The 24,264-nt window shown below is 65.1% G+C and overlaps 3 protein-coding genes across 3 annotated transcripts; 1 reads left to right on the forward strand and 2 right to left on the reverse strand.

The window, feature by feature from the left end:
* The first annotated feature begins 1,433 nt into the window (after window positions 1–1,433).
* On the forward strand, window positions 1,434–4,690 carry SMPD2 (sphingomyelin phosphodiesterase 2). The gene is made up of 10 exons (XM_080358107.1): window positions 1,434–1,504; window positions 1,839–1,935; window positions 2,092–2,168; window positions 2,387–2,480; window positions 2,557–2,646; window positions 2,977–3,059; window positions 3,230–3,362; window positions 3,433–3,537; window positions 3,621–3,777; window positions 3,968–4,690. The coding sequence occupies exons 1-10, from the start codon at window positions 1,452–1,454 to the stop codon at window positions 4,309–4,311; spliced, it is 1,233 nt and encodes a 410-aa protein (XP_080214233.1). The 5' UTR covers window positions 1,434–1,451; the 3' UTR covers window positions 4,312–4,690.
* A 1,024-nt stretch (window positions 4,691–5,714) lies between these two features.
* MICAL1 (microtubule associated monooxygenase, calponin and LIM domain containing 1) lies at window positions 5,715–13,133 on the reverse strand (the record flags this gene model as incomplete). Its single annotated transcript, XM_080358253.1, has 24 exons — window positions 5,715–5,845; window positions 5,933–6,006; window positions 6,120–6,219; window positions 6,303–6,396; window positions 6,519–6,617; window positions 6,785–6,852; window positions 6,968–7,430; window positions 7,545–7,627; window positions 7,715–7,883; window positions 8,215–8,292; window positions 8,384–8,434; window positions 8,515–8,624; window positions 8,734–8,921; window positions 8,994–9,144; window positions 9,377–9,449; window positions 9,704–9,830; window positions 9,913–10,028; window positions 10,416–10,673; window positions 10,969–11,069; window positions 11,269–11,424; window positions 11,503–11,601; window positions 11,744–11,860; window positions 11,962–12,169; window positions 12,873–13,133. The coding sequence occupies 24 exons, from the start codon at window positions 13,131–13,133 to the stop codon at window positions 5,715–5,717; spliced, it is 3,375 nt and encodes a 1,124-aa protein (XP_080214379.1).
* A 3,356-nt stretch (window positions 13,134–16,489) lies between these two features.
* On the reverse strand, window positions 16,490–22,227 carry LOC308048861 (uncharacterized protein; the record flags this gene model as incomplete). Its single annotated transcript, XM_080358190.1, has 14 exons — window positions 16,490–16,649; window positions 17,112–17,225; window positions 17,311–17,393; window positions 17,492–17,542; window positions 18,135–18,187; window positions 18,649–18,796; window positions 19,051–19,182; window positions 19,288–19,428; window positions 20,021–20,048; window positions 20,298–20,373; window positions 20,639–20,702; window positions 20,855–20,931; window positions 21,259–21,305; window positions 22,109–22,227. 14 exons carry the CDS (start codon window positions 22,225–22,227, stop codon window positions 16,490–16,492), a joined length of 1,293 nt encoding a protein of 430 aa, XP_080214316.1.
* Window positions 22,228–24,264: the final 2,037 nt, after the last annotated feature.

A 24,264-nucleotide genomic window follows, 5' to 3' on the forward strand; every position in this document is an offset into this window, starting at 1 on the left:
CCCCTTCCCCTCTCCTCCCCGCCCTCCCCTTCCGCGCCGCTGCGCTGCCGGGACGGGTAGTCCCGCGGCCCCGCTCCAGGTCCGGCCCCGCTCCTGCTCCGGCCCCGTTCCTGCTCCGGCCCCGCTCCTTGCCCGGTCCCGCTCCTGCTCCGGTCCCGCTCCAGGTCCGGCCCCGTTCCTGCTCCGGCCCCGCTCCTGCTCCGGCCCCGCTCCTTGCCCGGCCCCGCTCCTGCTCCGGCCCCGCTCCTTGCCCGGCCCCGCTCCTTGCCCGGCCCCGCTCCTGCTCCGGCCCCGTTCCTGCTCCGGCCCCGCTCCTTGCCCGGCCCCGCTCCTGCTCCGGTCCCGCTCCAGGTCCGGCCCCGTTCCTGCCCCGGCCCCGTTCCTGCTCCGGCCCCGCTCCTGCTCCAGCCCCGCTCCTGCTCCAGCCCCGCTCCTGCTCCAGCCCCGCTCCTTGCCCAGTCCCGCTCCGCGCCCCACCATGGTTGCCGCTGCTCAGCCTGTTGTTCGTTCCGCCCGATGCTCCGCTTCCCCCGTCCCAGCTCCCCCTGTTGTTCCTTCCGCCTGTTGCTCTGCGCTCTCGTCTCTGCTCCGCCTGTTGTTCGTTCCGCTTGTTGCTCCGCTCCCCCCGGCCCGCTCTGCCTGTGGCTCGGTCCCGGCTGTTCGTTCCACCTGTTGCTCCGCGCTCCCGTCACGGCTCCGCGCTCCGCTGCCCGCACGGTGCCGCGGGGAGCTCGGGGTGGCGGGGGGAAGCGCCCCGGGGGCCTCGGCCCCGGTAGGAGACGCCGGTGTTAGCGCGGCGCGGGGACGGGAGGAGCCGTTCGGTAACCCCGCCGGGGCAGCAGAGCCCGGCTGCTCTCACCCCCTGCCCGCACCGCTGCCCGCACCCCCTGCCCGCACCCGCTGCCCGGCCCCGGCCTCCCGGAGCCCCAGCTTTGCTCTTCTGCGGTTTTAAACTGTACAGTCCGCCCCGGGATGGGCACGGCAGAAGCGGGATGGGCACGGCAGAAGCGGGATGGGCACGGCAGAAGCGGGGCGGGCGGCGTCCGCGGCGAACAGCGCTGGGGCTGCGCCGGGGGCTGCCGGGTCCTTCGGGCTTCGGGGTGCGCAGGAGTGCCCGGGGGGTGGCCCACGCCCGTGCCTTGCAGCACCGCTTTGAAACTGGGATTTACTGCCCCTCTGGAACACGACTCGCTGACAGACAAAGGATTTGAGCCACATCTCTGGCCTGCCAGTGTCCCCTTCCATGGGAGGGAGAGGTCACCTGTGTGGTTTGGGCACATGGGTCCCTGTTTGGGGACAGGTTGGGGTTTGGGATGGGCCTTGCAGGTGGAAGAGGGGGGGACGGTGTGGGCCTTGCGCGAGCTCCCTATGGCTGTCGCCCCAACCTGCTCCCCGCAGGAACCCCCTCTGCCCTGCCTTTCCCTGCAGCTCCTGCAAAGCCCTAGTGAGCGATGGAGGACGGAGATCCCACGCTGCGGCTCCGCATCTTCGATCTAAACTGCTGGTGAGTCTGGAGTTTGTCAGGGCTGTGTGGGTGGGGATGGGGACACCTGCACTAGGAGAGGGGTCCGTCCATGGAGTCACGTTTGTGTCCTCTTCGTTTTGGGGTCCCACCACTGTCTCAGCTCCAGATGGTCATGAAGTGCTTGGCTGGGTAGCATCCCCTGTCCCCTCTGTGCCTGCCTCCCCAGAGGAGGATGAGCTGCTCCCCCAACTAGGGATGACCTGCCTCAGTTCTGCAGGCCGGAAAAGCTGTCCCCAAACAGCTTCTCTGCACCTCTCCCTTGTCCCCATCATGCTGTTCCTCCAGGCTGTGACATCCGACCCCTCTCCTGCAGGGCCATCCGGTACCTGAGCAAGCGGCGGCAGGAGCGTGTCCAGCTCATTGGGGACATGCTGCGCCGGGACGGCTTCGACCTGGTGCTTCTCCAGGAGGTGAGTGCAGCCCATGAGCCGAGCGTGCCCGTTCTCAGACCACGAGCTGTGAGATGAGTGTATCACAGTATCACAGTATGTTTGGGATTGGAGTGTGCCCGTTCTCAGGCCGTGAGCCACACATGCCTGTTCTCAGCTCATCCCACTGTTCCCCAGGTGTGGAGCGAGCAGGACTACAGCGACTTGAAGGGGAAGCTGCGGGGCTGCTACCCTTTCTCCCATTACTTCCACAGGTGAGGGGCCAGGCCAGCCCCTGACCAGCGCCATCCCTGTGGCTGTGCCACAGCCTTGGTGTTTGCCACATGGAGACGCTGGTGCAGGTGCTGTAGGTCACCTGTCACTGTGGGAGACCCCGTGCCTGGAGAGCGGGATCTGGGGAGCCCCCTTGCTCGCGCTGGGGGGAGGCAGAGGGGGGACTGCGCTTCCTCACTGTGCTTTTCCCCTCCCGCAGTGGGGTGATCGGCAGCGGCCTCTGCATCTTCTCCAGGTTCCCCATCCTGGACACTCTCCTCTACCAGTACTCACTTAACGGGTACCCCTACATGGTGAGTGGGGCGGGGGGCGCGTGGCTCCACAGTGCCTGGTCCCACAGAGCCTCACCAGCTCCCCTTCCCTCGGCAGCTCCAGCACGGGGACTGGTTCTGTGGTAAGTCTGTCGGCCTCATCGTCACGAAGATCTCCGGCATTATCTTCAACGTCTACGTCACCCACGTGAGTACCTCAGGGAAAGACCAGCGTGGTGGGGGAGACAAGTGGCCCTACCCCTCCTTCGCTGTCCCCGTGCTTTAACCCCTGCTCTGTACTGTCTGTCCCAGGACCACACACTAATTGAATGAAATATTGTTCTGGAGGGGGGGCTGGGAGGGCCACTGACCCACAACCTGGCTGTAAAGCATCCCAGGCTGTCCTGGGCAGAGGTCAGATGAACACAGAGCCCCAGAGGGACCGTCCAGAGGGGCTGGTGGGTTTGCAGCGAGCCTAGGAGCAGAGCAGGTGCCGGCACGGGGGTCACAGCTGCTTTGACCACCCGCCTCTCTCTAGCTGCATGCCGAGTACTGCCGGGAGAAGGATGTCTACCTGCCGCACCGCCTTGTGCAGGCCTGGGAGCTGGCGCAGTTCATCCGGTGAGCGGCCACGGGTGTCCTGTGGGGACCCCGGCTGTGGGTCCCCAGGGACTGCGCAGTCACCCCTGCCCCAGGGCACTGCAGAGAGCTCCCAGTTGCACCGGTCGCAGCCAGGAGTGTGTCTAGGGAGCGCTGTGGGGCAAGGAGGTCAGCCGTCCTCGTCCCTGCAGACACACCTCGACGGCGGCCGATGTGGTGCTGCTGGGAGGGGACCTGAACATGCACCCCGGAGACGTGGGCATCCGGCTGCTGCGCGGCTGGACGGGGCTGCGGGACGCCTTCGCCGAGGCCGCGCGCTTTGAGGTGCGTGGCAGGGGGCGTGCGGGGCCTGGGGCGCACCGAGAGCCACCCCCACCCGGGGTCTTGCTCTCAGGGCTGCGAGGACGGCTGCACCCTCATCCCGAACAACTGCTTCACCGCCAAGACGGAGCTGCTGCCCTTCCCGCGGGGCGTCCGCATTGACTACATCCTCTACAAGGTAACGGGGCCCTGGGCCACCAGCTGCAGGTGGGAGGGAGGGGAGGGGAGACACCGGTGTGACTCATCTGTCACCATACCCAGGCCATCTCCAGTGTCACGGTGAAGTGCGAAGAACTGAAGACCACCACAGGGACAGCCCCAGGCATGGACATCCCCTTCTCAGACCACGAAGCTGTGATGGCCACACTGCACATCCAGAGACAGGGACAGGCTGTGGGTGACAACCTTGGCACAGCCGGTATAGTGGGGGGACACTGCTGGGGTGGGCTGGTGGATGGACCGATGGAGTCAGATGAAGACAGAATTTTTGGGGATGTTTCCTCTTGCTTAGGGCATCCCTTGGGGTGGATAGCACAGAGTGGTGGGGATGGGGAGAAGAAGGGGCACGGGGGGGTGCCAACCCTCTGAGCCACCCACGTCCCCTGCAGAGCCGACGCTGGTGGACGTGGTGACGGAGACGCGGACGGAGGTGGTGGTGGGGCTGCGTGCAGCGCAGCGGCAGCGTTACTCCACGGGCAGGATGGCGGTGCTGGCCCTGCTGCTGCTGCTGCTGCAGGCTGCGGCCGCGCTGGGCGCGCTGGCGGGCTGGGCGGCCGGGCAGCCCTTCCCCAAGCTCTCCTTCTCCCTGCTGGCCTTCCTGGCCACTGGTGTCCTCCTCCTCGCCACCGGCCTTCACCTCTTCCACACCATGGAGGTGAAGATGCTGCAGGGCACCGAGGAGCAGATGCGGATGGCGCTGCGGGCGCTGCAAGAGCGTCCCAGCGATGGCTGAACCAGGGCCATGGGTGGCCCACGATGTCCCCTCAGCAACATTCTGGCCCCTTTTGGTCCCTTTTTCTAGTTGACTTCTAGTTTTAGGCAACCAGTGCTGTGGCCAGCTCAGCAGCGCAGGTTTGACAGATGCCTCTCTGGGTGAAATTAAGATTTTTGGGGCAGATTAATCGCATTTGCCCCTGTGGGAACCACGATGGAGGCAGGTTTTAATTGCTGGTTTTTAATACACCCTTTTTACCTGGCATGACCTGCCGGCGTGGCTGAGACTCGGCCTCCCCCTGCTCGGGGCAGCCTTGAGGGCTCCTGGTAAAAGCTGACGGCTGCTCTGGCAACCAGATTTGACTCGGATAGAAAATAAAGGTGGTGTTTTAGCCCTGGGTGCTGGGTTGGGGCGGCTTTATTCAAAGGGAGGTGGGGGTCACAGCAGGTTGACAGGACTGGTACGAATGAAGGGCAGAGAGGAGGGTTTGGGGAGGCACTGAAAGGCCCAGGGCTGAGCGTGGGGGGTGTCACCCGCACCCAGGACCCCTGTGCCCAATGCAGCTGGGGCTGCCGTAAGCACCGTCAAGCCATGGAGGTCACCCGCAACCATCGCGGAAGGTCTGTGCAATGGCCAGTGTGGCATTGCCAAGCAGGAGAAACCCCAAAAGGGCAGAGGGGACACAGACACCAGCGTCCCTTGTCCTTGGTGTCACACGGTGCCAGCCCTGGGCACAATCCCCTCTAGGAGCTGCTGGACAAAAAGGCCCTTCCCCAGCCTCGGGTCCTCGCAGGACAGTTTCTGACGCTGGTTTCTGCAGCAGCCGGGGACAACACGAATGTGGCACCCGAAAGCAGTGACGGGGAGTGGCGGGATCAGCCCGGTCTGTCTTGCCACCTGCTAGGACAGATGTTCCTTGACGAGATGAGTGTTCTGGGCTGCAGTAACGTCCTGGGTTAGGACGGATGGCTGCAGCGGGAAGGACGTTCCCCGGGTGGCTTCCAGGAGCCACTCCTGACGCTGCTCCTCCACGTTCGGCATCTCCACTGTGACCCGCCTGCGGTAGCTCTGGTCGCATCCTTGCTGCTGCAAGCAAAGCCCTTCAGGACACAGCGCTGGCTGGGCGGCAATGGAACCCCCTGCAAATCTTGTTTTCAAGCAAGCACAAGGCCAAGGTGATCCAGCCAGGTGCACGGATACCTCGCTGCACCCCAAAGCCGGGGTGCGCCTCAGTGTTTACCCACATGGGTCTGGCCCCTCCACGGCAGGTTTGGCAAGCGGGGACCTGGATTCGCTGCAGCAGCTGCCTGCAGGCAGCTTGGGCAGCACCACCTTTAGAAGCAGCTCAGGGTGATGCTCTGCGGGGGGATGACCACTCATCCTCCCCAGGGAGGAACCAGCAGGTGTCGAGGCCACAGGGATCAGGCCCGCAGCTCGCTGAGCCGCTTCTCCTCCTGGATGTGGATGAGGACATTGCGCTTGTTCACCACCTCCAGCAGCTGTACCAGGATCTCCTGCTCGGCCGCACAGTCCTCTGGTGTCTTGAGGGATTCTGAGAGAGCAGGGGGCTGGGTGGGCCACAGCCCCGGCCCCAGTACCCCCACCATGCAGAGACCCCCCAGCATGTGCCAACACTCACCCTCCATGTTCATGTAGCACCGGAGCTTCTGGTCAAGCTGCCACTGCTGCTCCTCCAGCTTCAGCTCCTGCACCCTGTGGGGAGGAAGGGGGTGCTGGGCTTGGGGCCACCACCCATGGAGCATCCCCCCGCACCGCCCACGAAGCATCCCCCCGCACCGCCCACGGAGCATCCCCCCAAGCCTTACGCGATCATCAGGTCTGACTCCTCAGACATCAGGCTGTTCTTCTTCTGGACCAGGTACAGCAGCTGGTTCATCCACCGTGTCTTCTGGTCAGCTGGGTTGCCTGCAGGGTGGAGGCGGGTGTGTGAGTGGGGTGCAGACCCCCCATCCATGGGGGTCACAGTGCCCACTCCACCCTGGCCTTACCGTCCTCATCCCGCAGCAACTTCTCTAGCTTGATGCCCTGCTGCTCCAGCTCCCCGAACGTCACCTCGATCTCCTCCAGCCGCCTCTGGATGGCCTGAGAAGGAAGGGCAGTGCTTGCCGTGGGCCAGCACCTCCCAGCACACGGCCACCAGCAGCAGGGTGGAGGGGATGGGGATGGCACGGGGCCGGGGACCCAGCGCTGCCGCACAGGGTTACCTGGGCTTTGCAGAACCTCTTCATCTGTGCTTCCCTGGCCCGGCGGGTCAGCGTGCGCTTCCAGGTGGGGTATTTCTCCTCTTCCCCCAGATCCAGGCACTGCGAAGGGACGGTGACAGGCAGCGGGTCAGGCCGAGCACCGGGCGCCTCCTGCCCCGGCAGCACCGCAGAGCCGGACCCGGTGCCTCAGGGAGAGGAGACACTGGCACGAGCCCCAGCCGCCTCCCCGGCTGGTGGGGCCACTGCTGCTCAGGGAAAGCACTCACTGATTCTGCCATGATGCCAAGGGCTGAGCCTTCCTCCTCCTCTTCCTCACTGTCACTCTCCTCCAAAGCTGCTCAAAAAAAATGACCATTTTGGGCTAGTGCCTTATGAGCAAGACAGGCATGGCAGGGCACCAGCAAGACCTACAGCCCTGCTCAGCCAGACTCCAGCTCGCTGCCACCTACCTTCTCTCTCCATGGCCGTTTCCTCATCCTCCTCCCAGATACCTTGTCCCCGCCACAGGGCAGGGAGGGCCTCAGGCGCCGCTTGGAGCCGCAGACGAGCGGGCTTCGGCGGCGGCTCGGGCTCCGCTTCGGTGGTGAGGAGGTTCAGTGTGGACAGCTTGAGCTTCTCCAGGGGTGTGAGGATGATCTTCCTCCTGCCCCTGCCCTCCTCACCCTCCTCTGCTGCCCCTCGGGGCTCCGCTCCGGGACCTTCCTGCTCTCTGGCTTCCCCCCCAGGCTGTGCCAGCAGCTCCTGCTCCTCCACATCCACAGTGTCCTCAGCGTCCTCCTCATGCCGCGCTGCCCCGGGCTCTGGCCCTGGCTGTGGGGCTGCCAGCGCGGGCTGCGAGGGGTTGGGTGCCCCCTCCTTGGGGGACACACATGGTCTCCCAGCATTTGAGGGCAGGCGGGCAACAGCGGCATCCTGGGGCAAAGCCACAGCAGAGGGGTGATGGTGATGCAGCGGGGGCCATGCCCAAGCATCCCCTTTCACTTTCTGCCTTTCCCCCATCACCCGTGGGGATTTATGGTGACTCACCCCCTCAGGCAGTGCCGGGGGCTCATCCTGGGGCAGTTCCATACCAAGAGGGTTGGGGGAGTGAAGCGAGCAGTAAAAATGACCTGGACAGGGGGGCACAAACCTGTGTGATGACCTGGAAGGTGGAGAAGCCTTGCCCCAAGCATCCCCTCTCCCAGAACCCGCCTCACCGTCCTCCTGGTGGAAGGCGTAGTCGCCCAGGCGCAGGGTGGCCCCGCAGCGCTGGCACTGGAAGCAGCCGCGGTGGAAGAAGCGTCCCTCGGCGCTGGCGCGCTCCAGGATGTAGACACGGCGGCCGCAGAAGTAGCAGGCGTCACTGCTGTCCCCGTGGGATGGTGGCTGCAGGGGGACAGGACAAGCTGGGGTGGCACCAGCTGCTGGCACCCACCTTGCCCCAGGGCTTTGCTGGCCGCTCCAGAGCGGTCACAGGGGCTTTTCCCCTTTTGCAGAGATGGGTCCGGGTGCTCAGGACGTGGTTGCTGGCACCAGCAAGGGAGCGGCGCGTCTCGGCTCCGGAAAACCAGTTGGGTCAGGAAGCAGGCAGGGAGGAGCCCGGAGCCCGTGGGCGTTCGCCTGCGCAGCCCTTGACTCGGCCCCGCCAGACCCGGTGCCTGCCACGCACCCGCCGCCCGGAGCTGGACCCCCACCCCGGGGTGACACGAGGACCAACCTGCCCCGGCTCTGTCGCGGCTGTTTGTGGTGGCTCGCGGGCCCCGTCCGGAGCGTCTCCATCCAGCCCTGCATCCAGCTATGAGCAACCCGAGGGGAGGGTCAGCCCTGCTCCCCCCAGGGACACTGCACCTCGGTCAAGTATCCCTGAGGTGCCCGGGCAGACTCACCTCCATGTCCCTGCAGCTCCTCTTGGCCTCAGCATCTTTGTGGGCACTATCCTGCAAATACCGAGGGGGTGGCTAGGATGGGGAGAGCGCAGGGTTTTGGGGTGTCTTCAGGGTCTGGGTGGGGCCCCCACCTGGACGCGCTTGTGTGCCAGGCTGCGGTTCTTCTGCAGCTTGCTGAGGAAGAGGATGGCTCCTCGCGTTCCCCGGGGAGACAGTGGCTTCTTGCTGAGCTCCTCTGCCTCTGCGCGGAGGGGACACAGCCACGCTGCGGCAACCCGCCCTACAACGGTGGGGGCACCCAGCCAGCCCTGGTAGGGCTTGGGGTAGGACAAACCCCCAAAATCTCGCACCTGGAGAAGTCTTGAAAGCTTCGTAGAACTGGCTGAGGTAGGTGATGAGCCCCAGGCGGCTGGGCTCTGCCATGGCCGCCATCTCAGCACTAGAGAGGACAGGCTGGATGCCCAGCTCCTGCTCTGCTGTATCCAGCATCATCTGGTGGGTCCGGATGGGATCCCGGGGGTCCACAGAGTCCAAATCCCTGTGAGGAGACACGGGCACCGTCAGGGTGGGCTCTGCAGGGGGCGCGCGGGGGGAGGTCCTGGGCACTCACACCAGGTCGGGGCGGAAGCGGTGGACGAGGGCGCAGAGGGCCAAGCCACTGGTCCAGGAGGTGGTGAAGTTGGTCACTGTCACCCCGCGGTACCCGGCCGTGCTGGCCTGGCACCAGCTCAGCAGCTCTTCGTAGGCATCTCCGGAGACTGCTGAGAGGCAGAACACGTGTCCCCAACCCAAAGAGGCAGAGGGCAGCCCCCGCCCGCTCCCCCCTCCTGGCATCAGGGCTCTAGAGGGGAAGGCGTCCCACGGGAGTGACACAGGACTCCCCACAACCGTGCTCGAGAAAAGAAGGACGAGGAGGAGAATCAGGGCAGGAGCTGCTCCGACATGGGCTGCTGGGGGGAACAGGGGGCCCTGGCACTGGGGAGCTGCTCCTACCGGTGCTGAGCCGGTTGTCACTCTTCCTCTTGTGGTCCACCTCCACCACGCCCACGAGGTAGAGGTCCTGGACCTGCCGATGGGGACACACCAGTGGCCGGTCACCACCTGCACAGAGCCAGCACAGGGACCCGATCCCGGCAAGGGGGACATGCAGACAGCCCCACACCTCCCACCCCTGCAACAGGCAACACATTAAATGCCCTGGAGACCAACAGCTTCAGCCTCGCACGCCCTGGGGACAAGGGACACCCTTGTCAGTGTCACCCTGAGCAGCAGGGAGGCTGAACTGGACAGCTGCCCCGCAGTAGCACCTGGGCCAGGTACCTGGCTGGGTTTGATGGCTTGCAGGTTGATGTTGGGGTAGCGCGTGGCGGGGTCGATGCTGTACTGGCTGATGTTTTTGTTGGTGTTGTCTGGGGAGGTCTGCGAGAGGTGCTGATAGATGCTCTCCCTGGGCGCAAGGGACAGGGCTGGACTTGGTGCCACCATCCTTGACTGGCCCGGGACCAGCCCGGTGGGATGGGGACACTCACCTCTCGGCCAGCACCTCCAGCGGGGGGGTCCCGGCCGCCCACCGCCGCACCATCCACGCTGCGTCGAAGGCGGCGAGGAAGCCCCTGGCCACACCGGTGCCCAGCGGCCAGAAGGGCTGTGGAGGGAAAGGCAGAGCCAGGCTGGAGCCGCGCGGCCGGTTGGGGCGGCTGGGAGGAGACGGGGAGCTGCCGGGCTTGGCCGGGGATGAAAGTGGGGAGCAGCGACAGGACGCGCAGACACAGGACAGGTGTCCTGGCTGCGTCTGGGGAGGAGCTGGGCTGCTCCTCCACCCTGAGCCCACCACAGGCGTCCAGTGGGGCTGGGGAAGGGGACAACCCCACCAAAGCACGGGCTACTGGGATGGGGGAGCCTGTCCCAGGGATGGGGAGCACTGGGCAATCAGGGCAAGACACACTCAGGGAGGGCGAACATATTGTGACCAACGCGTCTCACCGGGGGAGGGAAGAGCGAGGCACACGGGGGCTGCCCGCTGGACGCTCACCTCCACCAAGCAGTCGCCCACCAGCCCCAGGAGCAGCCGGGCCCCGTTGTGCTCCCGCACCAGCGCCGCGTTCTCTGAGCGCGTCATGCAGGTAAAGTCGAACATGTCGACGTCCGGCAGGTCCCGGTGGTTGAGGGCAAACTCCAGCTCAGGCAGGCGGTAGTTGGTGGAGAAGTTGGCGGCTTCCTTGGCATAGCTGAGGAGAGCGTCTCGGTTCACGTTCTCTGGAGACAGGAGGCTCTCGATGTCTGCTTTGTCCTGCAGGGATGGAGGCGGGGGTGGGGTGAAGCTGGCCGGGACGCAGGGGGTGGCGTTTGCCCCAGCCTGGGTGCAGCCAGCTCTCAGGTGATGCTGTCCTGCTGGGTTTGGCGCTCTTAAGCCCCCAAAAGGAGATTTTCCCCTGGCACAGACCACCAGTACAGGCAACAGTTGCTGAAGCCCCCACCATCTCAGCAGTGCACAGTAAAACCACTGCCCGGGATTTGCATTCCACCACCCAGGGCTTCATCTGCCCATGGCTGTGGGACCCTGGGGCTGGATCCTGCCCCCTCACCTGGAGGATGACGCCCTTCTTGATCAGGCTCTGCTTCTTGGCCGTCATGACGAAGTAGTGAGTGTCGTCCTTGTAGTAAACAATGTTTTCCAGGTCGATGCCTGGTGGTGGGGAAGGGGCTGAGCTGAGCCACAGGGAGTCCCTGCACTGGGCGCAGCCACCAAATGTCCCCTGCTACAGGGCACCATGTGGGGACATGCATCCCATCACACAGGGGACATCCCAGGGCTGTGTCCCCAGTCGCACTGGGGAGGATGGGACGCCCTGGGCACCCCCCACCCCGGGGCTGGGACCACTGACCCGTTCTGTTGTAGAGGTTCTGGAAAAACTTCTGGTTGTAGATTCGGGCCACGCCGCTGATCTCAGCCACCTCCACCTCGGCGCGGCTGTGGCGGTTGATGAAGTTGGTGGTGATGCCAATGGCCAACTTCCCCCGTGTCTCCTTGCGCTTGAAGCCTGCGGGATGGGACAGGTGTGAGCCCCCACCCAGTCCCTGAGAGCGGTCACGGGGGTGCAGGGACCCACTGCTGTCACCTTCGGGGACAAATTTGCCACCACCAGCTGAGATGAGGACATCAAACTCGTAGTTGCTGAGGGGAGAGGAGCCGGGCTGCAGCACAGCCCGCCAGCCGCCTGCGGGAGAGGGACAGTCACAGGCGTGCTGCACCTCACCCCCCCGAACCCGGGGGAGCACAGGTACTGGGAGACCAGAGCGGCCACTTGCAGCCCTGTCCTTGTCCCTGGGGATGCCGCCCGCCCCACAGTGATGCCTTACCCTGTCCACCTGCCTTGCCCACAGGAGGGACGAGGCCCTTGAACTGCACGTTGACGTGCACCTCCACCCCCAGCAGCAGAGCCACCTTCAGCAGGATCAGCTGGAGCTGCCGGATACCTGGGAAGGGAGAGGAGGCACCTAGGGCTGCACCCCCCGATCCCTGGGCTACCCACAAAGGGGGACCCCAGGGTTGTGGAGCTTGGGCCCCCCAGACTCACTGATGTGGTCCAGCGTGCCGGTGCAGAAGCGCCCGTAGAACTTCTTGGCGCCCAGCGCCCGAAGGTCGTGGATGGTGAAGGGCCAGAGGTGCAGGACGTTGTTGCGGGAGAAGGAGTCGCGCTTCTCCAGCAGCACCACGCGCGCGCCCAGCAGCGCCAGCTCGATGGCCGCCCGCAGCCCGCAGGGACCGGCGCCCACCACCAGGCACTGCCGAGGGATGGGCCCGTGAACGGGACGGGCACCCCCAGGAGCAGGGTTTGGGCAGATCCCCAAGGCGCTCAGCACCACCACAAGCAGCATCTCCCCCCTCTTGCCTCAGGCTGCAAGCACTGCTGCTCCCTGCAAAGCGGGGTCCCTGTGGGGTGCCCCCCGCCCCCTGATTGCCCGAACTTTGCCTTCCCGTGGGGCAAAGGCAGCAAGTAAAGTGCTCGGCAAGATAACGTGTGCGTGCAGCCGGGGACGGGGAGGTTTCACCAGCAACAGTCTCGAAACCAGGACTCAGGTTTGATCTCCTGCAAGCCCCTGCATAGGGCTGGGGGGACAACGGGACACCAGCAGTGGGGACAAAAGCCACCAGCCCCAGGACAGGGGGACAGAAACAGTGACCTCAAGCCCCAGGGGCAGAATGCTCCTGTTCTCCAGAAAGCGCTCACAGGTCTCTCTGCCCCTTTGCAGCCCTCATGGGACGGCCCCAGTGAGGAGCAGCCGGGAGGAGGAAGGAGGCTGCTGGCGGGGTGGCACTGAGGTGGCATCACGCCATGGGGAGGGGAGTCGTACTAATTAACACCCTGTCCCATTAAACCCTATCAACCTCCCATCCTGCACCCTCCTGGGGTGGGGGCCAGGCTGCCCCAAGGGATGCTTTCACCCCTGGGGACAAGGAGGGACCCAAACCCCATGTCCCCAGTACCTTGGTGCTGGCGCAGGCTGTGCCCTGGTCGTAGTCTTTGTGTCCGGCTTTCTTATCCAGTTTGCTCCACAGAGCCTTGGCACTCCAGGAGTTGAGGGCAGCCCGGAGGCCACGGTAGAGCTGCAGCCCGCTGCCCTGCAGCCCCAGCTGCCGGCACAGCTCCCCGAAGCAGCCCAGCACCTCGCAGCACTCCCTGGCACGCAGGAACCTCTCGAACGCGGCGTGGGCCGGGTTGCCCAGCTCATCAGCTGGCACGCTCATCCTGCTTCACTGGGCAGCCTGGTGAGGGACGGCAGAGCTGAGTGTGGGGGGACTCTCCTGGACCCCTGTGCTCACACCCATCCGATACCAGACCTGGTGCCTCAGCGTGAGGTTTCCCAGCCACAGGTGGTGTTGGGGGACGATGCTACTGAAATCGGGGCCCTTTCCGGCAGCGGCTGGTGGAGCCTCCCTGGGCGCTGCACCCAGTGAGCCACCGTGTCACCCTGCTCGGTGACGTCAGGGGAGGGGACGGGGAAGGCTGCGGTGGCAGCAAGCGGCTTCCTCCACACGTGTGTACCTGTAGCAATCGAGAGCAGAGCAAAGTGCTTCAGAGCAAAGACACCACTTCCTTCTGGGGGAGCAACAAGGAGGGGGTCCTGGCCACGGGGACAGACTGCAGCTGCCCCAAAACCCAGCAAAGCCAGGCCTGGGGTGGGAGGGAGCAGGACCGGACCCATCCCACCAGCCTGATTTTTGCAACGGGACTGGGGTGACTTTCCCCGCACCTCTGCCACCCGTACAGCAGGGCGGAAGCAGATTAGCACAGAGGAAGCACCCTTAGGGAAATGCAGAAAGCCAAACCAGTATACAAATGGCCAAGGAACGTATGTGATGTACTGTATGCAGTACATCCTCCACGGGCAGCCCAAAACCCCTTTTCCCCTGGCACCTCCTGGGGGACCAACATTCCTTGCATCTGCTCCAGCACCATCCCATGCCACCTTCTGTCTCGCCAACCTGAGCACGATGCACAGAATTTTGGCCTTTCCAGCTGTTGTTGCCAAGCCCCAGGGCTGGAAAGGCTCCCCCATCCTGGCAGAGCCGCGGCGCTGCCAAGGAGGAATGGGTGGAAAAGCTCAGGAACCCGGACTGCTCCTACCTTTGAACCATCGCTCTTTGCCCCCCGCAGCTCGGTGTTACCAGCGGGCGCGCAGCGACACCCCGAAGGGAGCAGCAGGATGCCAGAGGGGGAAGGACACCCAGTCCAGGCCAAGCTGTCCTTGAAAGGGCAGGGAAAGGAGGCATTTGAGCCTGGGCTTACATTTCAGCTGGAAAGCCTGAATTCTAGCTGTGTTTCAAGTTTGGTCTCACCCCAGCAGCTCCTGACACCCGCACGGCACTGTGCAAGGCCGGCTGGAGCCACGGAGGATGCAAAGCACCGCTGCGGGTCACGGTCCCTCCCAGCATCACAGCCAGGAACCCCCAGCAGTTTAACCTCCTCCTTCCCGGCACACATCAGCACAAAGCATCCAGCTGGAGCAGGCACCCCCCGATCCCTGAGGGGTGGGGATGGGCAGGGAGATCGTCTGGCTGACCCCGTGGAAACCTTCTCTGATTCGGCTGAGTTTTAATCCTCAGAGGGAGCAAAAAAAAACCCCTGCCAGCTCCTGTAGTTTAAGCTGGGGATAGGGGCGCATGGGCACACTCAGGGTGACCCACCCTTAGCAAGCCCAGCGGCAGAGCCCAGGGGCTGGAGGGGAAAAGCAGCAAGCACAGGGCGGGGACCGACCCTGCTGCCCCCCGGAGAGGGTCTGGGGAGGGGGCAGTTGGCCACAAAGCGCTGCCGCCAAGAGCGAGCAGCCCCGCTCGGCATCCCGGGGACGCGCGGGCACGGGCACGGCGGGGCTGAGTGCTCCCCGCACCATCAGCACCCCAAAAACACCCCTTGGTTCTGGCACCCCCCCCGCTGGCGCAGCAGGGCGGGCCGGGGCGATGCTCGCCGCGGGCGGAGGGACCGGCCGGCGGGATGCTGTCCCCTCCCTGCCCGCGTCGAGCGGAGGGACACGGGGCTGGGGGGCAACGGAGCCTTGACCCCCCCGCTCAGCGGTGCTCTGCCCATCCCACCCCTCCACTCACCTCCAGAGCCTCTCGGAGGGGAAACTGAGGCACAGCCCGGGGGGGCGGGGCTTCGGGCTGCTCGCAGCCGGGCGAGGGCGAGCAGGAAACGGGCTCCGGCTCGGCGAGCAGCTGCGGCCGGTCCTTCCTTCCCTCCCCTCCCCCCGGCCGGGGACCCAGGCGTCCGGGCTGCTGGAGGGCGGTGCTGGGAGCGGGCGGGGCGGGGGGCCCGGGGCCCCCGGCTTCGTCCTGCCGCGAATGTTGCTGCAATTTGGGCTCTTGCGGTGCTGGAGGCTGAACGTCCCCTCGGCCCACCCGCCGGCAGCTGTGCCCTCCCCGGCCGGGAGGTTTGGGGCCGGGATGCACAGCGGAACCCCGGCTGGGTTTTCCGAATTTGGGGCGAGAAAGCGGTCTTCTTGCAAACCAACTGAAAAATTCAGGTGATGAAACAAAACCACTTCTCCTTCTGGCCCGGCTTTGGCCGCCACGCCGTCCTTCCCCCCGCAGCCAGAGACAGAGGCCAGGAGGGAGCTGCGGGCGGGGGCGCCCGCTCAGCGCCCCACCCGTGTCCCAGACCGCCAGGGCCCTCGTGGAAACCTGGAATGACGTTTGCGCCCGGGTCCCGTGTTTGGGAACGGCCCCGGTGGGACGAAGGTACCTTGGGACAGAGGGTGGAGCTGCCGGGGTCGCCGAAGATCACTGCCGGCTGGGTGCTGTCCTGGGGTTTTCTGGCGGCAGAGTCCTCAGGGTGCTGCTGGCCACTCGCCAAGGGGGGTGTCACGGCAAAGGGACTCACGTGCCAGTGACACACGGGTACAACCTGCCACGGGGCTGGGGATGGTGACTCAGGGACACGGGGCGGGGGTGATGTTGGCTGCGCATGAGTCACCCGTGGAGGTGCCAGGAGCCACGGTGAGCGGGACCCCCACCCCTCCTTCCCGTGGCCCCCTTCCTGCGGATCCCAGCACGGAACGCTCCCCAGGCCCTGCAAGGCGGCTGGGTGCGCGGAGCCCACCCGCACCCTAGGGCTGCGAGGGCCGGGGCAGCCGCGTCAGGGCGTCTGCGCCAGGCCAGGCGAGTTTCCCAGGCGCAGCTCCCACTGCGAGCTCCCCGTTGTGCCGTGGGAAAGGCTGAACGCTGACCCCGCTCCTCCCACCCCAGCCCTGTCCCTGGCAGCAGGGCAGAGGGATGTGAGCCGGAGGGTGCCTGGCCAGCACGGGGGACGCAGCTCTAACACAAAGCCACGAGCTTTGGCCCCAGCACAGGAGACACGTGGTGACAGCCCTACAGCCCTCGGCGTGCTGAGAACAGGCGAACTCACAGCACCAATGAAGGCTGCTGCTGTTCTGTGAGCCCTTCCCACCCATAAGGGTGGCTCCAACCGAGCCTCGGATTCTAGCAGAGGATATTCTTCCCTGCTCCAACATTAAAATTCCCCCATTTTTCCTCCATTTTTATTATTCTAGGGTTTTGGTATTTTACGGTGCGGGGAAGCAGCAGTCCCTCCCTTCCTGCTCCAGCTAGGCCTTGGGAGGTGCTGCAGGCTGCAGCCGCTGCAGCTCCGGGATGCGGACGAGGAGCAGGAAGGCGATGCTCAGGAGAAGCAGCCAGAAGAAAACCCAGTAGTGCTGTGGGAGGAAGAGCCACGGCCGCCACAGCTCCATGGGGGACCCTTTGGACCTGGGGAGAAGGCGACCGCGGACACTCATCATCCGGGGGGGAGAGCAAATCCCACCCCACCCCAGCTGGGTATGAGAAAGGTGTTTAACTCAACCCAAACCTCACTGCCCCTTTCGCAAACCCAAATAAAGCAAGACCAGGGAGGGCACAGGTGACCCGCCGTGCACGGGGAAAACTGAGGTAGAGCAGGGCTGAGCTGGACCCACAAGGATCAGACTCCAGCTCCCGACCCTGCACAGGACAACCTCAAAATTCACACGCTTCTCCAACACTGTCGGGCTCCCCGGGGAGCGGGTTCCAGTGCTCCAGCACTCTCTGAGTGAAGAACCTTTCCCTCATGTCCAAGCAGCCAAACACCCCCCAGCCTTCCATCGCCAACCCGAACCCATGTGGTGGCCACTGTGGGACCCCAGGGAGTCCAGCAGCACGGGGGGTTCTGGGCACACACAGAGCACTGCTCACGTCAGCCCAAGCTGCTCCAGCTCCTTGTCCCCTGCACTCGAACCTCTGCCGTCTGCCTCGGGCACTGGCTCCCCGGTCGCGGCACCGCTCTGGCCCTGCAGCCCCAGCTCACCGCTGGGAAGGGAGAGAACGGGGTCTGTGCTGACCCCCTGGCCAGCGGGGGACAGGGCCATGGCCTCCCCGCCGCCCAGACCGTTACCTTTGGGTGCTGGGCTGGCTCTGGGCTGCCTCCCGCGCCGGCTCTCCGGCGGGGGCTGCTCGGCTCTCGGGGCTGGCACCTGGCTGGGCACCGAACGTGGGAGCATCAGGGGGAGCCAGACCCCCAGGAGCACTGGGGACATTGACAGCGGGGCACAGCTCGGCTGTCCCCCCGTCCTTACCAAGAGCTGCTTGGGGATGACGGCGATGCTGACTCTGCGGCGGGTAGACCCCTGCAAGGGAGGGGCCGAGGCTGAGCACTGTGCCGGCTGCCTCCGCGTCCCCTTCCCTCCCCATCGCCCCCCTGGCACAGGCAAGGGACACCAAGGAAAACGGACACCGCCAGCCTCGCACCGGCCCTGGCACTACAGGGAAAGCCGGAAAGATAGCGAGATGGGGGAAGATCAAAGCCAAGAGGTTTGTGCCTGTCCTTACTGCTTCAAGCCATGCTGGGGGGCCTGCCTAACCCCCCTCGAGTGCTCCCCTACCTCTTGAGCTGTAGGGGAATCAGTGCCGAATTCGAGCTGGAGCTATAGAACAGCCAAGCCTGCAGCTCTTGCTCTATGACCCTGCAACGCAGAGGGACCTGCCTGAGACCTCCCGGACCAGCAGCCCCAGCCCCAGGCACCCTGTCTCCCCACAGCCCCCGAGGCCGCCCCTACGCTTTGCCTCATCCCAGCGTTTCTAGCAGACCTTGCCTGCAGCTGCAGCTGGCGGGGTGGCATTGCCCAGGGACTGGCGGGTGCATGGGGACCGCTGGACAAGGGAGAGCGGCATGGCACGGGAAGGTGGTGGCTCTAGGGTGACTGAATTGGGGCCGGTTACCTGCTGGAAAGTTCGCATCAGGGGGTGAGGCCTCAGCCGTGGCTCCATGTCATCTGGGAGCAAAGAGAAGCAGCTTACATCATCCTCAAAAATTAAGATGGGGCTGACACACAGCTGGTTGCAAACCTCCCTCCCATCGAAAGTTGTCCTGGCCACATGCTCTGTCCTTGGCACAAGTGACGAAGGTGCCGCAGCTAGGGGGACCTTGTTCGTGTGTGTGGCCATGGCATGTGTGGGGTTGGGATCCAGAGACAGATCGTCCTCCGTGTGCCCCGCGCCCCCAGCCGGGCCGGGGGATGATGGCTCTGCAGCCAGCACCACCTGCTCCCGCCGCGGCTGCAGTTACACCAGCCCCACGCATTTGTCATCGGGTCCCAGCTGTCACCTGCCCCGGTCCCCAGCTCACACAGCCGGTGCGGCGCAGGGTCACACTGACCGCCCAGGGGGGTTTGGGACCAAATCCGCAGGGTCACCCCGTGCACCCCCACGTGCCCAGCAGCAGAGCCCACCTCACCCTGGGTCTCCGCCAGCTGCCGGTTGCGGGAGTTCTGCTGGATCAGGCGCTTCATCTCCTCCAGCTCCGCGTGCTCCCGCATGTGGTGCCGCTTCAGGTTCTCCACGTGCTGGACCATCACCTCTGCTGCCCGGCTCATCCGGGCCTCCTGCGCCCAGGCGGGACGGGGATCAGCCCCCCACCTCCTGTCGCCAGGGACTCAGGTCCCTACCAGTCCCTCACGGTGCATCCCAAGGTGTCTCCACCCAGGGTGGCAGATGCAGCCCCTTCCTGCTCCCCAGGACACGTAAACGTGAGATCAGCACCGCGAGGAGGAGGGATGAACCCCGCGAGCCCAGTGACAGGTCCCCCCGCCGTCCCTTCCTCCCAGCCCTGGCACAGAGCCCCAGGTGACACTCAGACCTGATGTACAGCCCCCAGTTTCTCTGCAGCACTGGTTCCCCGTTCAACAGCGGCTGCCAGCACAGCCAGGCTGCGCTGCAGCTGCTCCAGCGTCTCCTTGCAGCCCGCGCTGGTGCAGGATGGGCCCAGCCGCTGCGGACAAGAGGATGGAGCTGCTGCAGACAGCACTTTGAGCTGTCCAAACCCCTGCTGGACGTCCCCAGCAGATGCCAGCCCCCCGCCCTGCTGCCCACCTACCTCCAGGGCGGCGCGGCACTGCCCCAGCTCCTCCTGGATGTTTTCCTCCGCTGCATCCCGTGCCCGTTTCTCCACCTGCACCCGTTGCCGCAGGGTGAACACATCGCAGCGAAAAGCCAGGGCAAGGTGGGCAAAGGCTGCCTGTGGAGTGCGACACGCGGTGAAGGGGAGGCCACCAGGACCCCGCGCTGCTGTCCCGAAGGCACAGACCCTCCCAGCATGTCACCAGCCAGGGCTGTGCTAAGGATGCCCCAGCACCCATTGGGTTGCTGCACGCTAGGGACAGTCCCTGTGAGATGCCAGCCTGACCGGGACACATCCCCGGGGCAGCCAATAGCACAAGGAAATCCCAAGCCCTCCTGGCAAGCGCACGCGCCCGGCAGACGCCAGCCCTTGCTGGAGGTCCCGGCTGACAGCAGAGCCTGACTCAGCCCTGGCACTTGCAGGAAAGTTATTTTTATTAGCACGGCTTTCACCGCAGCCCTGGCTAAGGGCACCCTCAGCTGCAGAGCCCTTCGTGGCACTGCCGGGCACGCAGGGGACGAGCTCATCTTGCCATGGAAATGCAGCCACCTCCGAGTGCCAACAGCATCAGCGGGAAGGGGACTTGCAGTGCAGCTGCCAGGGGACCGCAGTGCCTGGGGAGCAGCCAGGAGCAGGGCGCAGCGCCGGGGCTGAGCCAGCGAGCCAGCCAGCCCTTTCCCAGCCCACCCATGGCCCCAGCAGCCCTCACCTCTATGTCCTGCTCTGTCAAAGCCACCCTGCAAAAAGAGGTGTACTGTCAGAGATGGAGGCACCATGGGGACCGCATACGGAAAATGCCCCTGGTCTGCTCCCATCAGTGCCAGGGCTGCCAGGCATCATCAGAAGTGGGGACCCAAGTGCCCCTCGCCTGGAGAGCAGCTCTTGTGGCACAGAAAAGCAGGCAAGTCCAATCCCTGGACCATGCGATGCCTTGGGAACGCCCCGTCCTGCCGCCCCAGAGGGACACAAGCACTTGCTGGTCTCACCTGTGCAAGCCCAGCCGCTCCAGCACCGACAGCTCACTGGGAAAACTCAGCAGTGGCTCCTCCGGAGTTTCTGCACCTGCAGGGAGGCAATAACACAATGGGAGAAACAATACATGACAGCTTTTGCTTGACCCCTCTGCTCTCCTGTCCCAGCAGGCGCCCCTGGTGTGGGACCAGCCCAGTTCTTCCCCTAGTGTCAGCAGGGCTTTGGGTTCCCCCAGGGCCGGTCCCCCCTCCCCATGTCCCCACTAAGGGAGACAAAGCCCACCAGGCCACGCTGTTCCCGTGCTCATCAGCTGCCTGACACCTTCCCCAGCGGAACCCGGCTGGGACTCACCCACCTTCCTCAGTGCGGCCACCGTCCCCGGGGTGCACAGCCAGCTCCCGCCCGCCTGTGCCTGGCACCTGGGGGCACAAGGGCACTGTCGGAGCAACCCCCTCCCTGCTGCTGGACACTTCCCAAAACGAGCACCCCCGAGGGGCTGGGGGTCCAGCTGAACCCCAGGGGCTGGGAATGCGAGGGGTCCACCAAACTGTCGCCCTCCTCTCCGTCTCACCTCACCGACGTGCTCCGCGCTCTGCTTGCTCCCGGCCAAAACCCCATCTGGCTGCACCAGGGGGCTGCTCATCCTCCCTGGGGACAGAACGGGCGGTGGCACTAGGCAGCAGCGTGCCCTCCCCAGCCTGACGCTGATTCAGGGGAGACCCCTGAAAACACCACCGGCACTGCTGCAGGCTCCGGGGCGCCGGCTGGCTGGTGCACCCCGAAACACCCCTGCAGGGCTCAGGAGCTGCAGCTGGGCTGGGCCAGGGCAGGGGAGGAGGGGGAGGGCTCCAGTGCAGCCGGGAGGCAGATCAGGGTCCTGGGGCCAGAGCGGGTGTGGGGCTGCAGGCGGGTGCTGCCAGAGGAAGGATGCAAAGCCACCCCTTTCTCACAGCCCACCCCAGGCTGCCCCCTTACCTTCATCTGGAGCCATGGGGAGCTCGGCCAGCTGCGCCTCCTGCTCCCTGCAGAGAGAACCTGGGTGACCCCCAGAGAAACTCCGGCAGAAGGGGCAGCAGCCCCCCGTGCCCTCCCCCAGCCGCCCCTCGGTGGCCGCTGCTCCGGACCTGGGTCCTTCCCGAGCATGCTCCGCAGCCCGCTCCGTCCCCGTCCTGCTGTCCCTGGCACCGGAGCAGCAGCCGCTGCAGAGCCTGCACCGAGGGGCCGTGGAAGCTGCTTCCAGCCAGCAGTGAGTCACCAGCCCGCGGCCGTCCTTCTCCTCAGGACTTTTTTTCCCCTGGCTGCCAGCAGCCCTCCCTGTGAGCTGCATGCTGCACAGGCACCAACAAACCGGCTGCCAGAGCCCGGGCACCAGCTCACATCGCTGCCATAGGTACGGCAGGCTCCCTGAAAGTGTGCTGGGATAGCCTTGCCACCCCAAATTCCTGTCCTGGGTGAAGGAAGTCTGGCAGCTCTGTCACATCCCTGCTGGGGCTGTCGCAGCACGCCGGGGATGGCAGGTCACCCGCGCGTGGGGATATAGGAGTTTCCGTGCTAACAGCCCTCTGCAGTCTTGTGCTGGAGCTCAGCACCCAGCTGGGAAAGAGCTTGAACCCCTAAACTTCGCTCCTGGCTCTGGAAAGGGCTACAACACAGCTTCTCTCTCTCCTCCCTGCAAGTCTGATGGTCACACTCAGGAGCAGCGGCCAGAGGACAAGAGGCTGCTCCGCCAAAACGATGCTCGGTGCCTCAGAGCGGGGTGATGCTCCAGCCAGGCTCCTGCCTGCCTTCGCCACCCCCTCCCCTCCTCGCTGGTACCTGCGCGTACCTCCGGGGCGAGCTGCTGGGCCGGCGCTGCGTCCTCTGCCGCTGCCGCCGCCGCCGGCCCGGGGCGGGTCCCTGCTCCTCGTCCCCCTCTCCCAGTGAGGTCCCTGCGAGCGGCTTCATCTGCAAAGCATGGAGGCTCCAGGACCAGCACACCTATCATGAAAGACACGTATTTGCTGCACGCAGATGGGAGAACGCCTCTAAATGTTATATTTTTAAAGCATTTTCTCACTCAGCAGGAGCTCCAAGCTCCTCTGCTCAGCGTGGAGGCATTTGTGGGAAAAGAGGGGGGAGGCCTGCTAGGGTTCAGGAGATGCTGCTGGGATTCAGGAGGGCGCGGGGCGAATGAGGAATTTGCTACAAGCCCCATAGGTGCGCAGCGCTGAGGGCGGACGCCCCCGCTCGCCTGCCCCCGGCTCCTCAGGAGCCACCAGGGACCAGCCCCACTCGTCACAGCAGCACCAGAGCGCGCCCTGGTCCCTGCCGCACGGCGCTCGCTCCGCACCAGCCAGGGCAGACCCTGCCCATCCACTGCAGCTCAGCCGCGCAGACACTCGCTCCCTGTGTTTTGTGGATGGAAATATGGAGACACGCAACTTGCTTGCCCGGCGTGGCATAAATAACCCCCGGGAAGCCAGACCGAGCACTTCCCCTCGTCTCGGCGACTTTTCCAAACGCTCCCCAGGTCATTACCTGCTTGAACTTGTCTCAAGAAGCCGAAGGCAGACGCTGCGGCCACGCAGCTCGGAGCCGGCGCTGGGGGCGCCCGGCAGACCCGGGTCGGGGCGCTCGGTGCAGCCGGCAGACCGCGGGCCGGGGTGCCGGGGCCCCGCACGGCACAGGCTGCTGGCGACAGAGTCTCCCCGGCGGAGGGAGCGATCACATCTGTGGCAGCGGGAGCTGCCAGGGGAGCGCTGGACGCCAGAAGGCCTTTAAAGGACATGTGCGAGAGCAGCCGGAGCTCCCTGTGCAGCCGGGGGGGGGCGGGCGCTCTGCAGGTGGCCAGGACACCTCTGCTCTCGGCGCGGGGCCAGATCCTGCACCCGCTCCCTGGGTGGTGCTCAGGACCTCCACGGAGATGGGGGATCCCCCCGTGCCTTCATGGGGGCACAGCACCGGGCTAAATTGGGTGGCTGATGAGGAGCCCCCTGTAGCATCGTACTGATGATGCAGAAAAGCTGCACTGCCCAGGACCCCCCTCACTCCTGCCCCTCGGGCAGCCCCACATTCCGCCACTCATCACCCCCAGTGGCCCTTCCCCTGCCCGACCCCTTTGCTCAAATCCATCGCATCCTCCAAAGCCGCTTTCTTCCCCTGATGAGCTTACACGAGTCAGACCCGCTGCTCAGCGCTACGGAGGACCAGGCTGGCAGCTGCTCTTGGCCCCCATGCCTGGGTGCCCTGCGGTACCGCGAGGAACAAAGCGGGTCCTCGGGGTCTGCAAATCTCATAATCCCCCGGAGATCGGCCGGCAGACGCGTCTCCAGCCCCGGGAGCCCGCGTGCAGCTCCGAAGCAGGAGCTGAGCTGAGCTGAGCCGCCGGGGATGAGGCTCCCGACACGGCCGCCAGTAACAGCCCCACCAGCTCGGGCTTCAGACGCCCGCAGAGCCTCGAGGGCGGGTTCTCCCCTCGGGACGAGCCCCCGCTGCTCACAGACCCAAACGCGGAGCTGCTGAGGCACCATCAGTCACCTCCGGGGAAGGATAAGTTGCTGTCTTCCCTGTAACACACATACCTGGCAACACAAGCTGTGGTGTGCATGATTAGCACCAATTAATGACAATTAGCACATCTTAAGTTCACATAACTAGCACCAGCAAGATAGCAGACCTGCTGAAAGCCAGACTGGCACTGTCACCCTCCCCCTTACATTCTTATAGATTCTCTCTCTTTGCTTAAAATACAGTACTTTCTGCTCAAAATCTCCTCCGTTCCCCCCACACACTAAGGCTGCAATAAGAGGCAATGCCCCTCTGCAAATTAGCTCATCCACGCAGCCTCTAAAAGCACCCAGGGATTTTTATGTATTCTTTTTAACCCGGGTTCCACAGGGCCTCACACAAGCAAAAGGAGCCCGACTGCCCGTGCACAGACCTGTTTGCCGGGGCCGAAGGCGCTGGGAGGTGTCTGGTCCGGGGCGCTGGGCGGGGGCTGCG

This window comes from Nesoenas mayeri (genome assembly GCF_963082525.1).
Source record: "Nesoenas mayeri genome assembly, chromosome: 23".
Classification (NCBI taxonomy): Eukaryota; Metazoa; Chordata; class Aves; order Columbiformes; family Columbidae; genus Nesoenas; species Nesoenas mayeri.

Bases quoted from the DNA above. Each gene is read 5' to 3' on its own strand.
- SMPD2 (XM_080358107.1), top strand. From the start codon at position 1,452: ATGGAGGACGGAGATCCCACGCTGCGGCTCCGCATCTTCGATCTAAAC. The intron at 3,363-3,432 runs GTGCGTGGCAGG...TCTTGCTCTCAG, and splicing joins CCGAGGCCGCGCGCTTTGAG to GGCTGCGAGGACGGCTGCAC. The intron at 3,538-3,620 runs GTAACGGGGCCC...CACCATACCCAG, and splicing joins TTGACTACATCCTCTACAAG to GCCATCTCCAGTGTCACGGT.